The 15,232-nt window shown below is 36.1% G+C and overlaps 1 protein-coding gene across 1 annotated transcript in view; it reads right to left on the bottom strand.

Moving 5' to 3' along the window:
• LOC150095962 (fatty-acid amide hydrolase 2-like) overlaps nt 1–15,232 on the bottom strand; it is a 118,026-nt gene that overhangs the window by 30,044 nt on the left and 72,750 nt on the right. Inside the window, exons 5-6 of the mRNA XM_090408965.1 lie at nt 13,768–13,887; nt 4,790–4,944 (exon numbers count right to left, since the gene is read on the bottom strand). Coding sequence (XP_090265091.1) covers nt 4,790–4,944; nt 13,768–13,887 — 275 coding nt within the window. The remainder of the gene's footprint in view (nt 1–4,789; nt 4,945–13,767; nt 13,888–15,232) is intronic.

Here is a 15,232-nt window from a genome sequence, read left to right as displayed (position 1 = left end):
TCTATGGATAGAATATACTTAAATTGTTTAATTTGGATTGTCCTAACGATGATCGCAGATAATTTTTAATTCATTTCAAAGTAGAAAATGATCTTTCCCCTTCGTACCCCATTATTGCCACCCATCTTGTGCTGCCTCCACAATGTTTCTTCCTTCCAGATTGCATGCTTCACTTCTCCAGTCATCCATCGTCCTAAAGTAATAGATAATAGAAACCTCGAATATAAAAATAACTTAAAAGGGAAGAAGCAAAGACGTAACAATGGTGCAGCAGTCGACAGGATATGCTTGAAAAAAAGAAATTATAGTGCACGATAAGTTGGTCTCAATCTCAGAAACAGAACTCATTTAAGATTGAAAGTATAATAGTGAAATTTTGAGTTAAAAATAAAGTGTATTAATCTGAAAGGGTAAGTATGTCCCTACCAACATCAACTGAGATGAGCGACCCAGAGTTTTTTAAAAGCATAAACCCCCAACAAATTTTTTCTCAGTTCTCTGGCGAAGAATCAGACAATGTGGGGGCATTTTTTGATTACATAGAGGAACTTAGGAAAATAGGGCGATGGAGTGACTTCCAGTTACTTATTCTGCTCCGCAGCAGCAAGTTAACTGGAAGGGCAAAAAGTTTCTTCTACTCCTCTCCACTATTGAAAAATACAATGGACTACCAGAGGTTTAGACAGATCCTAACCTCCCAGTTTTCTAAGACAAAAAGCATAGGGCCTAACCTATGGAAGCTCCAGAGAATAACCCAAAAAGGAAAAGGAAAGTGTCTCTGACTTTCACAACAGGCTGCTCACCTTTGCAAACACATTAAGTGTGCCTGATGAAGAAAAACGACATCTGGAATGGACTATATTCCAGATCTTTAGAGTTGGTTTGAGGCAGGAGCTAAGGGAGACTGCATTTGGGAAGGAAATACAAAATTTAAAGGAATGCTATGATGCTGTGCTTGAAAGAGAACAGTTGTTAGGAGACATTTATCCCAGAACCTCTGTCAGTCATATTAATGTTAATTAGAGAGAACAAGGACATTGACAGGAATCCAAACCCTGTGAGAGACGAAATAGAAAGGAAAGAGAAACAAAAAAGGGTACTGAAAGACTCTGAAGAAAGCAACTCTGAGTCAGTCTACAGTGTCGCAATAGGTGCTTGTAATTTCAACGAAGTTCGATCCATAGTCAGGCAAGAGGTAGAGAAGCTACAAAAACCACTTGTGGAACATCTTGATGCCGTGATCAACCAGCGAACAATTGATCCAGCCAAAAATCAAATGCTCACCCTCTTTGCAAGAAGAGAAAATAAAGAAAATTGTCAGCGACAAAGTTGAAAGACTACAGCAACCTATGCTAGAGAAAATGGATCACATGATGAGGAAGCTGCAAGAAATGTCTGCAAGCTGTAGAACTGAAACCCTTTTGTCCTCAGCGAGAGAGAGAGAGAGAGTGGGAAAAACTACCACTGAGAAATTCCTAGGTGCTTCAACTGTAGCAAGTTAGGGCATATTGCTCGTGATTGCTTTATAGCACCAAAAGACGTTAGAACCAGATACCGACCAGAGACAACATCACTCACGTGTGCCAGATTACCTACTAAAAAGGGGGGACAGGGCAATGAAAATTTCCCTGGAATGGTGGTGAAAGGAAAAATCTTCAGAAGGAATTTTGAAGCACTAATTGACACTGGTTCCCAAGCATCTATAATATCTGAAAAACACATCAATGAACTTGGGCTTTGTGTAAAGAGTAGAATCAGACATTTGAGGAAATCAATTGGGATCTTAGGGATATCCTCCCCCCTCCCCAACACATGCTACTAAAGTAGTGAGACTGAAGATGGGACTACCTGAGTTTGGATTGTATGCACGGCAAAATTTTTTGATTTTACCTAAGAGCTCCCTCTCCCACATAGGGCTAATTTTAGGGGAGGATTTTCTGTGGAAGAATGGATTCTCGTACGACTACCCCAAAAAGGAAGATTAAGTTCCTTTGAGCAAAGGATTCAAACAATGCCAATCAGAACGTTGAAAAAAGAAAAGGGAGGGACAAACCTTTGCATGACAATCCTCAGTGCACTGAAAATGGTGAGATTGAGAGAAAAAGGAAAGACGTGTCATTGCACAAAGGTAGAGAACCGAATACAAGATCCATTCTTAGGATCGAGGAGATACATGGTGATCTTGTCACGTGTAAAAAGCTGACCAGTACCTGTAAAAGGGCAGAAAATGGAGACCAAGCTAGTGATAAATGCACAATTCCAAGTAAACAGGGTGGGGAGCAAAGCCACTCACATGTGTTAAGAAACTAATGAAAACTGATGAAAAGGAAAAAAAAAGGAAGGGGGAGCGGATAAAATGTACAAAATTTTTCTGTAACTTCGTTAAAGTAAAATTTTAGATAAAGGGTGGGCCTTTGTTGTGTCGGAAAAAGTGCTGATTCACTATTGGTGAGTCATCCTACTTCCGCCCCAACATACGGTAACGATTAGATCTAAGGATAAGGACATACTTATGCCTCCAGAAGAAAAGCTAAAAAGATAGTGTACATATGCTCACTCAGAAGTATGTCTAACCATTTTTAGTTGTAGATATTAAGTGATTTTGAGAATCCCATAATTAAAGTTCATAATGTCTGTGTAAAAATTAACAAGGGAAAATTATGTATCAGTACTGAAATGTTATTATTAGATGTATATAAGATGATATATGTATTAGAGCCATGTCAAAACTGTTTGGAGTTGCGGTGACCAATCGGCCGCCGCTATGAGCATGACGTAGTCATTGAGAGAGGGCGCTCGCATTTACAACATAAGGTCTGGCGGGAGATTGAATCTCTCTCTTGTTTTCTGTTCCTGTGTTCCTGATCCAATTCCTGGATAGCTGTGAAAGCTTACCGCCGGTACCCAGCAACAATCTCCCAGTTGCTGTACGTGCTGCTCCGAGTGCACTAACCGAAGGAATGAGGTCGGAATTCTAGTAAAGAGCCGTTGGTTAGTTCTGCCAACATGTAGTCAGCGAAAGGTGAACCTTTCGAAGAAAATAGAAGTAAGTTGCAGATGCCATGAGAATACGTGGTGAGAAAACGCGAAAGTGTAATCAAGGAAGTCTCAGCAACTCTGCGAAAAGACAAGAATGGTAATGTACAAGTTTTCATACTCATTTTGAATAGTAACCAAAGAAGGAATAGGAACCAGGGAATTAAGGAGCTCTACACAATTAACTTTCATATAGTGCCTAAAGGACTGTTTTTGGACTAATCTGTCTATGTCTAATAAGCTAGTGCCACTCTAAGCTTATGCTGAGAAGGGAACCAAACTTTCGAACTGTTTATTTTGGAAAAACCACTTATGATATTATGTCAGAAATTAGCTTGAATATTAACTAAGTTGGGGGGGGGGATAAAGCCTGAGCATAAATAAGAATATTATCCCATGTTAAAAATGCAAGACGGAATACGTCTGATATGCTCTACTCTGGATTGTATATAACTATGTGCATGTATTGTTTTTATATGTGGGAACTGAGTAACTCTGTGTGAATTAACCAAGTCTGAACATAGTAACACAAAAGAAAGTGTGGGACTGTTAGAATAAATTTAGGAGTGGATATTTTGGATATCCTAACATAAAAAAAGGGGGGGGGAGTTCATACTCTTTAGTATTGAAATTACCATTTAAAGTTTAAAGTATATATATGTAAGTGTTTCAAATAAATGTATTTCTTTAACCCAAAGTTCATGAGTCTGTCGTTTTCTGAGATTTGAATTACCACTTATTAAACTTTCGGACCTGCACGAGTAAAGGAGGAATCCCATTAACATAAAGAAAAAGGGGAGAACCACGACTGCAAATCGCGTGATCCCTTTAATATTTTGAGTTGCTGAATTGCGTATCAGAATTCAGTTACCGGCTGGCTCAGTCGTTTTAAACAATTATAAATTTGTCGTTTTTTATAAATTTATAAATATATATGATCAATTCTGGTCATTCCTGTCTTAAATCCTGCTTGCTCTTTACTACTATTTTCATATAATAATGAGTAAGTATAGAGTAATAAAATGTATATCGAGAGCAATAGTATATAAAGTATTGGTTCTGATATCTTGCAGAAAGCAGAGATAATGTGATCTGGGAGTGATGGTGGAAAAGGACCTAAAATATATGGGACACATTACTAAAATTGTGATGATATCACAACAGATTATGGCAATGATGTAGAGAACCATGACATGCAAAAATGATATGGTTCTCTGATATGACTTTGATCAGGCTACATATGAATTACTGTGTGCTACTTTGGGCATCTTTAGTTTTCAAAATGATGATGATATATTGAAAAGGATCCATAAATGACTGACTAAGGTGGTATCCCATTTAGAATATTGATGAAATGCAATTTGCAGAGCGTCTTGTGGATAAGGAACAGGAGGTGGGGGGGAAATTGATTGGACATATAAATTAGTGGGGTTAATGGATTAATGTGAAAGAGATTTTTCATAGTATGGTAGGAAACAGGAAAAGAAAGAGGCCTAGCTTTAACAGGTTTTTATATGGTGAGTGTTATTGAGCAGAATGCATTCCTGAGAGTGTAGATGCAGGCAATGAAAGAGTTTAAGGCATATTTAATGAGCTGTGTGTGTGTGTGTGTGTGTGTGTGTGTGTGTGTGTGTGTGTGTGTGTGTGTGTGTGTGTGTGTGTGTGTGTAAGGTCTATTGATGATCATAACAACAACAGAAAATAATTTGAAATAAAATTCAATAATTAAATATTTTTCATTGAAAATACTGACATGAGTATCTAGCCTGAGCTTATGCACATTGTTTCCTGCTAGAACTTTCAGCATTGGCAACAAGTCAACAGCATATCGACACATTGGTCCAGTAGAGACGTATAATTGAAGTTCTTTCTCAGCCACAGGAAACCCGCCTTCATTAGACACAATTGCTGGAAAAAAAAAAAAAAAACTGAAGTAAAAATCTCATATATGCTTTATACTAATGCCAGGAGTATCCGGAATAAAGGACAGGAATTGGTGGCACAGATAGCATCAGCCTGGCCAAAAATTATTGGGATCACTGAGACGTGGTTCACAGAAGAAGATATAATGACAGAAATAGAAGTTGCTGGGTACAGCATTTTTCAGCAGGATAGGAAGGGAAAGCGTGGTGGTGGAGTACTGCTTATGATAAGTGACGACCGATGTCCTCTAAGAGTGGAGACTTTGGAAGGCAGTGGCACTAATGATTTTGAAAACATATGGTGTGAGGTAGAGGTGGGAAAGACAGGATATTTAGTGGGGTGTTGCTATAGACCCAGGAGCAAAGAGGGTGGGGACCAGGAAATGTTTTGCCAATTGAGTTTGGCAAGTGCAAGAAGAATGATTGTTATGAGAGATTTTAACTACAGTAGTATAAACTGGGGAGAGGAAGATGCATGTAGCAATAAGGTAATGGAATTTCTAGAATTCTTGAGGGACAAATGTCTTAGGCAACATGTAATAGAGGGAACAAGAAGTTCAAGAGTTTGGGATTTGGTTATAGCAGTGGCGCACCCAGGGAGGGGGCCAAGGGGCCCTGCCCCCCCCCCCCAAAAAAAAAAGAAAAAGTTAAAAAACACTAAAAAATTTTCCAAAATACTTATCCTAATTAAAATTCATTTTTTATTTATGTTGTGTCATATCTTCTATTTCAAAAATGCTTATGAATTAGGGGTCACATAAGGTGAGAGAACCCTATAGCATGTTTCTCAACCTATGGTTCGCGGACCACCTGTGGTCTGCGACGATGGGACAGGTGGTCTACAGACTTAAATTAACCAAATAAATTATATTTTTTAATTATTCAAACAAAACAAATTAAAATTGAATAAGTAAGTAAAAATTATTAAAATAAAATGAATACTTAAAAAAAAAATTTAAAAAAAACCGGCAGAATGTTCATTCCATGAACATTTTGCCACTATTTTAATTTGTAGCAGCAGAATGATGAGTAATAAAAGAGGGGTGAAGTGAAAAACAGTATGGTTTTATTGCTTCCACCTTCCCTTGCTGTTTTGTCAGATTTTAAGTGAACATGTGTTATCCACATGACCACATTTTAACCAATTGCTTGTTGTTTATTGATTTTTATTGTTGAAGGTTTTCCTCCTTCAACCAAGGCTCAGTATATCTTCAGAAGTGTTAAGTAATACTTAGACAAAATGTGTTGTGAGTTAACTCCAGTATTTATATATTTTTCGGAAATCACGCAAAAAGCTAGCTGACAATTGAGTTGAAATGCTAACTCGCTTCAACCGAATTCCAATAATATGTGAAACTGCCATAACAGCATTCACTATATATACAGGTAACCCTCGTATAATGCGGTACTTATACAACATGGTTTTGATATAATGCGGTCTACGATTTCTAGTAACCCCCTTATTTTTTCATATATTTTCCACCGTGGGACTTAAAATTCAGATTTTTTCTTCATTAAATTTGTGTCTGCCCATATCGCACAAGTAGTTATAAGTATCGAATTTGGTTTTATTGTATCCCTGAATAAGGTACTGTACAGAGGCTTTTGAAGTATGTGTAATATATTTCTCAGCAAATAGTGCAATTTCAGACAGCTGGAATAAAAATGGTACTAACTAATGAGTCACATGTCCCCTCTCACAAAAACTATGCTTCTCTCTTTTTTAAAATTTGGCTTCTGAGTATGTTAAAAAGAAGAGGTGACAACATACATCCTTGCCTTACTCCCCGTTTGATGTTAATGGTGTCTAATAATGTCATCAACTTGAACAGATGCCTTTTGGTTCCAGTATAAGTTTTCAGTGATCCTGATGTCTTTACCATCTAATCCAATTCTTTTTAATAGTGCAGTCATTTTAGTATGTTGGACTTTGTCAAATGCTTTCTCGAAGTCAATGAAGCAAATGAATACTTCCTTGTTTTGGTCACTACATTTTTGGAATAAGATTTGAGAACGGGAAAGCGCCTCTCTCATTCCCAAACTGTTTCTAAAGCCAAATTGGGTATCACTGGTGGTGTCTTCACATTTTTTGTATATTCTTTTTTGAATTATTTTCAGAAAAAGTTTGAAAACATGATCATTCTATAGTCATTACAAGTTTTGGCATTTGCTTTTTTAGGTAGCATGATGAAGGTTGACTGTAACCAGTCTTGAGGTATTATGCCTGTATCATAGACCTTATCAAACAGCTAATAGAGTAATGTTGTCACCTTCTAATAACTTTACTATTTCTGCTGGTATTCTATCAGGGCCTAAGGCTTTACCATTTTTAGCTGAATTTAGCACCCATTCAACCTCGGATCTTAGAATGCATGGATCTTCCATCCGTTCACAAGTATTTTCTGGGTTCTGTTTGTTATCAGTAAAGAGTTCTTCTACATATTTCACTTCTATATTCTTGTATTTTGTCATCCTTTTTGGATATTATTTCAGCCTTTTTGTTTCAAAGAACACACACATAGTTGTTTTTTCTTAAATATACCAGAGGTCTCTTTCAGCTTTTTATGTAGATCAAAACTGTCATGCTTTTTCTGTAGAATTTCTATTTCTTTACATTTTTCATTCATCTAGATTTCTTTTGCTTCTTTGATCTTGCCTTTAATAACTTTCTGAACTTCTTTATATTTTGTTAGACCATGATTTTTATATGATGTGAGTTGATCCATGAGAGAAAGAATTTTGTCAGTTATCCAATCTTTCTTTTTTTTACTACTCTATCAGAACACAAGGTATGGTACATTTTTCTATGAAGACAGGTTTTAATTTATCCAATGATTCATAAACCTTCATGATGTCATCATTCTTGATAAGTGTGATCTCTTGATTCAGATCTTGACTCAATTTATTTATTTTCTCTGTTTTTTTTAACTTTCCTAGATCAAACTTTTTTTGCTAATGTCTCTAAGTATAGCTTTTAGTCTAAGTTTTAACCATGTCATCAGTAGATTATGACCAGAAGCAATATCCGCACTAGAATAGGTTTTTGTACTCTTTATGGAACTTTGAAATTGTTGATTAATTAGCAAGTAATCAATTTAGTTTCTGACTATATTTGCAATTATCCTGTGGTAATCACCATGTATATAGCCTTTAGGATGGTAGCTTAAACCATGTGTTTGTAATTATTACTTCCTCTTGGCAGAATTGAATAAGACGGTCTCCTCTCTTATTTCTTGTTCCCAGTCCATGTTTGCCTACTATATCTTCACTTCTACCTTTTTCAACTTTAGCATTTCACCCATAACAATGTTAATATCATGTTTCTTTGTGTTTTTCATTAGTTGTTTTAATTGATCATAAAATTCTTTGATCTCGGTATCCTACTTGTCAGCAGCAGGGGCTTAGACCTGTATAAGATTAACATCTAGTGGTTGACCTTTCAGTTTTAATAACATCATCCTATCTGAGTAGGAGATGAAGCTCAACAGTGATTTATTGGCATCTTTGTTTAATATTATTCCAACTCCATTTTGATGGCTGTTTTCACTACTTCCAGAGTGGTACATTGTCATGTCATTAACTTGAGTTTTTCCTGATCCTGGCCACCTGACTTTGCCCATTCCTAAAATCTCAATTTCAAATCTTTTCATTTCCTGGATAGCATTTCTTAGCTTACCTGCTTCATACTAGATTCTGACATTCAAGGGTCCTAGTTTTAGTGGACACACCATTGTGAGCCCGGAGATGCTTCGTACCCCTGTCCCATTTAAGGAACGCTGGGAACTCAGGGCCATTTGTGTAGATATTCTCATCATGGTGGTTATATAGAGCAGTGGAGAGAATGCAGCAGTAGTTTCTCCATTTGCTTTCTGCTCTGGTATTACAGACATACGCAATAAACTGTATTGCCATCTGCAATTTTCTAATCACAAGCTTTACCATCATCATGAGACTTCAACCTTGTGTCATTACTGACAAAGCTGCTTCCCTTTGTCAGAGGACTGAATCTGGTAATTTTCCTTTTAACTCTAGGTTGGGGCCCTAACGAGGTACTGACAGCTGGAGCCAGCTGAGCCCAGGTTGTTTATAGATGTCTGCTCCTCTGAAGATTCTTCTGCATATTTCACTGTTGGTATATGAATCTTCTTTTGCTGATTTGTCAGTTGTTCTTCACAGAGGTCCATTAGCTTCATTGTAGAGAGTGTACTATCCTATATAAGATCCCAGGGAGCACGACAGGGACGTGGACTTGCCTCACTTCCCTAATAAGTTCATTAATTGGCTTAGGCATGGACTCTACCAACATAGAACACATTTTTCTTTTTTTGCATTGAAACCATACTTTTATAACTGGGTTGTATTAAGTTATCTTTTGTATCATAATTTAATTTTCAAAGTCTCTTTTCAGTATGGTCCACAAATTTTCTTTTGGGTTAATGTCAGGAGAGTTACCTGGCCACTGAGGCAATTGGATGTTGAGATTTTTGAGAAAGTCTTTCACTTTTTTTTTAAGTGTGGCATGGAGCAAGATTCCTGTTGGAAGATGAGTTTTTGGTCTTTCTGGATTTGTGGTACCACTCTTTTCTCCAATATTTTTGTGTATTAGTCACTTTTCATCATAACTGTCAACAGGCACAAGTGATTCTGGGCCGTCATGTGTAAAACAACCCCAAAAAAAGTTTTAGCTGGGTGTTTAGGAGCTTGTTGAAGGTAGGTGGGAGAAGTCTTCAGCCGCTAATTTGTAAACATAGGATACTCGCTCTCCTTGGACAAAGAAATGGCTCTCATCCGAGAATATGACCTTCTTCCCCTTCTCAACAGTCTAATCTTTGTACACTTTTGCTCACTGGAGCCTCTTTTTCTGCATAGTTGTCGTCAACAGTTGTTTCTTTTTTTATTTTTGGTCTGTGGGCATTTCTCCCAGCTTCTAACAATCTTTAACAGACTGTCATGTTAGAAACATTAACAAGTTTCCAAGTCTCTATTTAAGTCTACAGCAGACAATGTTGGATTCATTTTGCTTTTCCTAACAAGTAAACAATCTTGAGTAAGTGTAGTTTTTCCTTTCTCACCCACATTTTCCTTTTCTGTTAGTAGAAAAGGTACGTATCTCCTTAAACCTCTGTAAAATCTCATTAACAGTACCCAAACCAACACCATTTGAGCTATGACTCAAAGACAAATTGCTGGGCAATTTGTCTTTGAGTCATAGCTGAGAAAAAAGTACATATTTTTGAACACTTTCTTGGAGAAGTAACCATTTTATGTCTACACAAAATGAATAAAACACTACGAATGTCAACTTATTTATGCTTTTAAAAATGCACAACACTATTAATAAACCCCTCATGAAGATAGTTATAACCATACAGCACTCAACCAAAATAGTGAACTAGAACCAAAATTATTGTTAAATGAAACAAAACCAAAAACTTCATGACAGTTTGGCTTGTTCGGATTAATTTGTTCACTACTATATACTCTATGTGTTGTACTTTAAATATCAACTTGTCATGTAGCACCTAATTAAATGCCATAACATCAAGTGGATGTTATGGCCTTACAAGAGGACTTGAATAGATCGCATGAATGGGCAGGTAATGGAACTGTCAGTTTAGTTGCAAAGTGTAAGGTTTTAAGATTTAATAAGCAACAATGGGATGTGAAGTATCTTTAAAAAAATCTTTAAAGGGAAAGAACTCTCATCTCCTCTACTTCCTTTAAAGGAAGTAGAGGAGATGAGACCTGAATTTCAGGGACCACACTTTGCAAGTTGTGATGATGTCACATCAGATAATAGCAATGATGTGGAGGACCCTGACATGCAGAAATAGAGAGGTTATGATGCTATTGTATAAGGCCTTGATCAGGCCTCATATGGATTATTGTGTACAGATTTGGTCGCTGGGTTTTCATGGTAATGAGGATATGTTGGAACAGGTCCAGAGAAGATTCAAAAAGGTGGTCAGTGATTTTTGGAATGTGGAGTATGAGGACAGATTGAGATGTAAGTTGCAAAGGCTTGTTAATAGGAGGAAGAGGGAGGAAATATGATTGAGACATAAGCTAGTCAGGGGTTGTTATTGAGGTTGACAAGGAAGAGATTTTTCATAGAACATAGAATGAGAGAGGGGCATAGAACATGAGGCTATTGCTGGAAACTATAAGGAGGATGTGAGCAGAGGTGTGAGGACCAGGTTTTTTGCATGGAGAGTGGTTGGTGAGTGGAATGCATTGCCTGAGTGTGTTGTGAATGTAGACACATTGAATTATTATTATTAAACAAGACCTCATGGAGTCAAAGACTCATTAAGGCATGGTTGGATGAGCATTGTGTGCAATAGTGTGTACCTCCCACAATGAGTTTCTGACTCCATGGAGATCAGATGTTAATAATAATAATAATAATAATAATAATAATAATAATAATAATAATCTTTGCCAGTTTCTATATGGGACATTTTGAAAAACATATTTTTGCTACTGTCATTCTCAAACCTTCTATTTTGGTAAGATACACTGATGTTGTGTTCTTACATTTGGATACATGGTTTAAAAAAAAAAAAGAAAATAGCAATAGTTTCACATGAAATTAATTTCTCACCTAAAGCCAATCACAAACATCCATTACCATGGTCCAATTTGAACGCACAACCTGTTGATTGGAGAGCAGGCAAGTTAACCATTTATCCTACCAGGCTACCAAATATATCCTTTTATAAGGATTTGATTTGACACCCATTTGGGCTAATGTGCATGGATCTGGTCATCTGGGTTTCTTCAGGATGAGGAAGAGGCAGAAAGGATCTAGAGGCAAGTGACTAAGATGATGGTTAAGTCCTTGGAATGCTCTTTAGATAGATTGAAGATTCATTTGTACAGAAATTGAGTTATAGGTAGAAAAGAGAGAATATGTAGAAATATTAAGTTACTTAAATTGTTTTTTGTTGACTGTGTTCAAAGCCACATATTGTGTAAACAATTTAGTGCTTGGTGAAACATTTGGTGGACTTCCCACAAGAATCTACAAACTCTATGTAATAACTAAAATAAAGAACAATAGGCTACAATTTATATAATTTTGCCAGTAGGCAAAATTATATAAATCAAGTGGATATTAAATTAAATCCAGCATTATTTCAAAACTGAATGTAGAAACTATGACAGTTTCGTAAGGTGCTAGGGCATCTCGTGAATGCCAGCGAGTATATTACAAAACTTTCATAGTTTCTACATTCGGCTTTGAAATAATGCTGGATTTAATATCCATGTGATTTATATAAAAATCCATGTAATAATAATAATGATAATAAATAATAGAATTGTGGTTGTTCTCAATTTATATGTTGGATAAAGTTCTATTTCAAGTTGGATGTTCAACAAATCATGTAGAATTTCATTTTTAATTTTTGTTGGTTGCAGATTCCCTCTCTCTGTGGGCTGCAGTGCATCTAATTTGGTATGTATGTTTGGACATTATCACTCATGTTTATGTTTAGTGGAGAAGACACACACACACACATACACATCTAGATAATAATTACTAACTAAATTTATTTAGCTAATAAATTAAGACAATGTTTCACCATGGTCACAAATTCAAAATATGGGCTTAATGGATGAAGAAATACAACTAAGAATGTGCACACAGGCCGCTAGCAAGAAGGCAAGCAGACACTGAGTATGAAAGAATCCTACAGTCCTCATCTTCAAGTTGGATGTACAACAATGTAAAAGGGAGATTTTTGTTACATTGGATATAGTTTATACTATGGTATGGTGACCTGCTACTCCAGAGCAGCTGGAATAGCAGATACTGGCAATTCTTCCTGTTTGTTCAAAATGCAAAAGTCTGCAGGAGCAAGAATGCTGCAGATCTTAGGATGGTCAAAGATGGTGGAGAGGATCTTTTGGTAGGTGGATAAGGATAGCTAATTTTTAACATGACTTGAATGAAATCTGTATATCATACTTTTTAAGAATACGTGAGTTATTTTTTTTAGGTTCCTCAGTTATAGAGAATGACAATGGATTATTTGTGTTCTGGATTTTTTTTTTTTTTTGGATGGGCGGGTGAGTTTTGGGATGGAAAGAGAGTGTTGAAAGATCCTCTCCATTCATCATCTTGACCATCCTAGGTCTACAGCTTCCTCCATTACCTTCAGTACAGCTGTTCTGGAGTAGTAGACCATGACATAGATATGAATCACTGGATCCAATGGAACAAAACCTTTCTTTTATACAGGTACAAATGCAAATTGGAGAGATTATTTTTAGAATTTTCCATGGCTTTATATCCAAATCTGAACAAACCACCACTCCATTGGAGGCCTGAAGTGGCTTTAAAAAAGTTTCATGCTTGGTCTCTAGAGGAGTTTCCAGACTATATAAAAAATAAATCAGAAATACAAGAAATATATAAAATTGATAAAAATAGAAAAAAAAATCCTTAGCTCACAAAGGGTACAAAATGTACTATATGTTTGCAAATAGCCTTTTATGGGTGGAAGCATCATAAAAAAATTAAAAAAAATTAGCTGTCTCACTTTACTAGATATCTGGGAAACAGTTATCTTGGAATTCGGAAAAATTTCATCACTGTATCCTTATAACGTGCCAAATTAGGACTGCAGGATTCTTTCATACTCAGGTTATGTTGCCTTCCTGTTAACATGCCTGCATGCTTCTGTTATGCTACAAAATTAAAATAATGGGGTAGAAGAGTATTAACATTTAAAGTTCACCAGAGTATCTAAATCTCCTGATAAAAGAAATTTCTAATATCTGATTAAAAAAAAAAAAAACTTACATCGAGATGTTTTATGACCAAAAATTCCTGCACTAAATGATGGGACACGGATACTTCCAGCAATATCATTACCAATACCAATCACTGATCCTGCTGATGCTATAAGCGCTGATTCTCCTCCTGGAACATATGCAAAATACAAACTACTAAAAGTTATCATTAAATTTAAGGTTCAGTTTTAATACATTTTTAATTATTACCATTAATTTAATATTAGTATAGTAGTAGCAAATCTTTAAGGAGTCAACAGTCATTTCAAGAGGTCTCACTGAACTAGCAACATATCATCATGCTGAACCTATATACGATAGAGTAGTGTGCTAAAATATATGTAAATCTTACTGTTTGTTCTGTTATAGTTAATTGGGTTCTGTAGAACTTGTGCCGCTTCCAGGAACAATCTTTCCAATTTAAACTGGGATTTGTGAAGTAGCCTGGCATTCTTCCATCTTATGAAGTGGTCTTTCTCTTGGGTACATTGAGATAGTCTACTTTTCGAGTACTCAAAATATACACAATGCCTAGCCTATCTCTATGTAAGAAGCAAATAGAAACATCTGCAGATACTTAGTGCAATTAATGCAAAGTGTTATGATCTTCACCTAAAGCTTTCTAAGCTGTTCAGGCCTGATATTTAGGCATTCATAGAGCATTTATCAGCCAAAAATGAACTTAGAATATTTAAAGAAGATAAGAAAAGTTTAACAAGGAAGTTCAACAATCTTTCAAGGAAGAAAAATCTTCAGCAACTTCTGGAAGACAAAGTGATTCATAACTTGTCAAATTATACACTTTCAGGCAATTAAATCAAAATTCTAAGCAAAGGATTTAATTTTGCTATCTCCAGTAAAAATCCTATGTGCAGAGATAGTGACAAATTGAATTTGTCATCACAAAACTGCCATGTTACTGTAGCTACCTTACTTTAAAATGCAACCCCAAAAAAAGCAACATTGCCAATGGAGAAAAAGCAGCACTGAAAAAATTTAAAACTAAACCAAAACATAGTAATTATTATTATTATTATTATTATGTGACACCTCCAGGGAATCCAAAGACTCATCGAGGGAGAGTGTGCCAACAGCATCAAACGATTGATCTCCTTCCAGCTACTAACTGCACTTAAACTTATTTAAATTTTTGAGTGAGGCATTAGTAGCAGAAGCTCTACCAATCGACCAACCTTTGCTGGCATAGTAATAGTGAATGCAGACAAGTGAAATGTTACATAAGTTTTGTGATGACAGATGATGACTACAATAATAAATTGAAAGAATTGATATTTGTTACATCAACTTATTTGTCTATAGTAATCAGAACAAGGAGAGTCATTTAGTAGCAGAAAAGCTTCTCCAGCAGCTTTTAGCAGCAGCTCCAGCTCTTCAAGAATAATTCAAAATCGATTTCTTCTTTCTCAATCCTTACCTGCATCCTATACACAGCACCAATGCTATAGGTTCTTGTG

This window comes from Typopeltis vanoorti, chromosome 19 (assembly GCF_054136105.1).
Source record: "Typopeltis vanoorti isolate ZY-2024b chromosome 19, IOZ_Tvanoo_1.0, whole genome shotgun sequence".
Lineage (NCBI taxonomy): Eukaryota > Metazoa > Arthropoda > Arachnida > Uropygi > Thelyphonidae > Typopeltis > Typopeltis vanoorti.
This window is presented reverse-complemented; position numbering and strand designations above follow the sequence as displayed.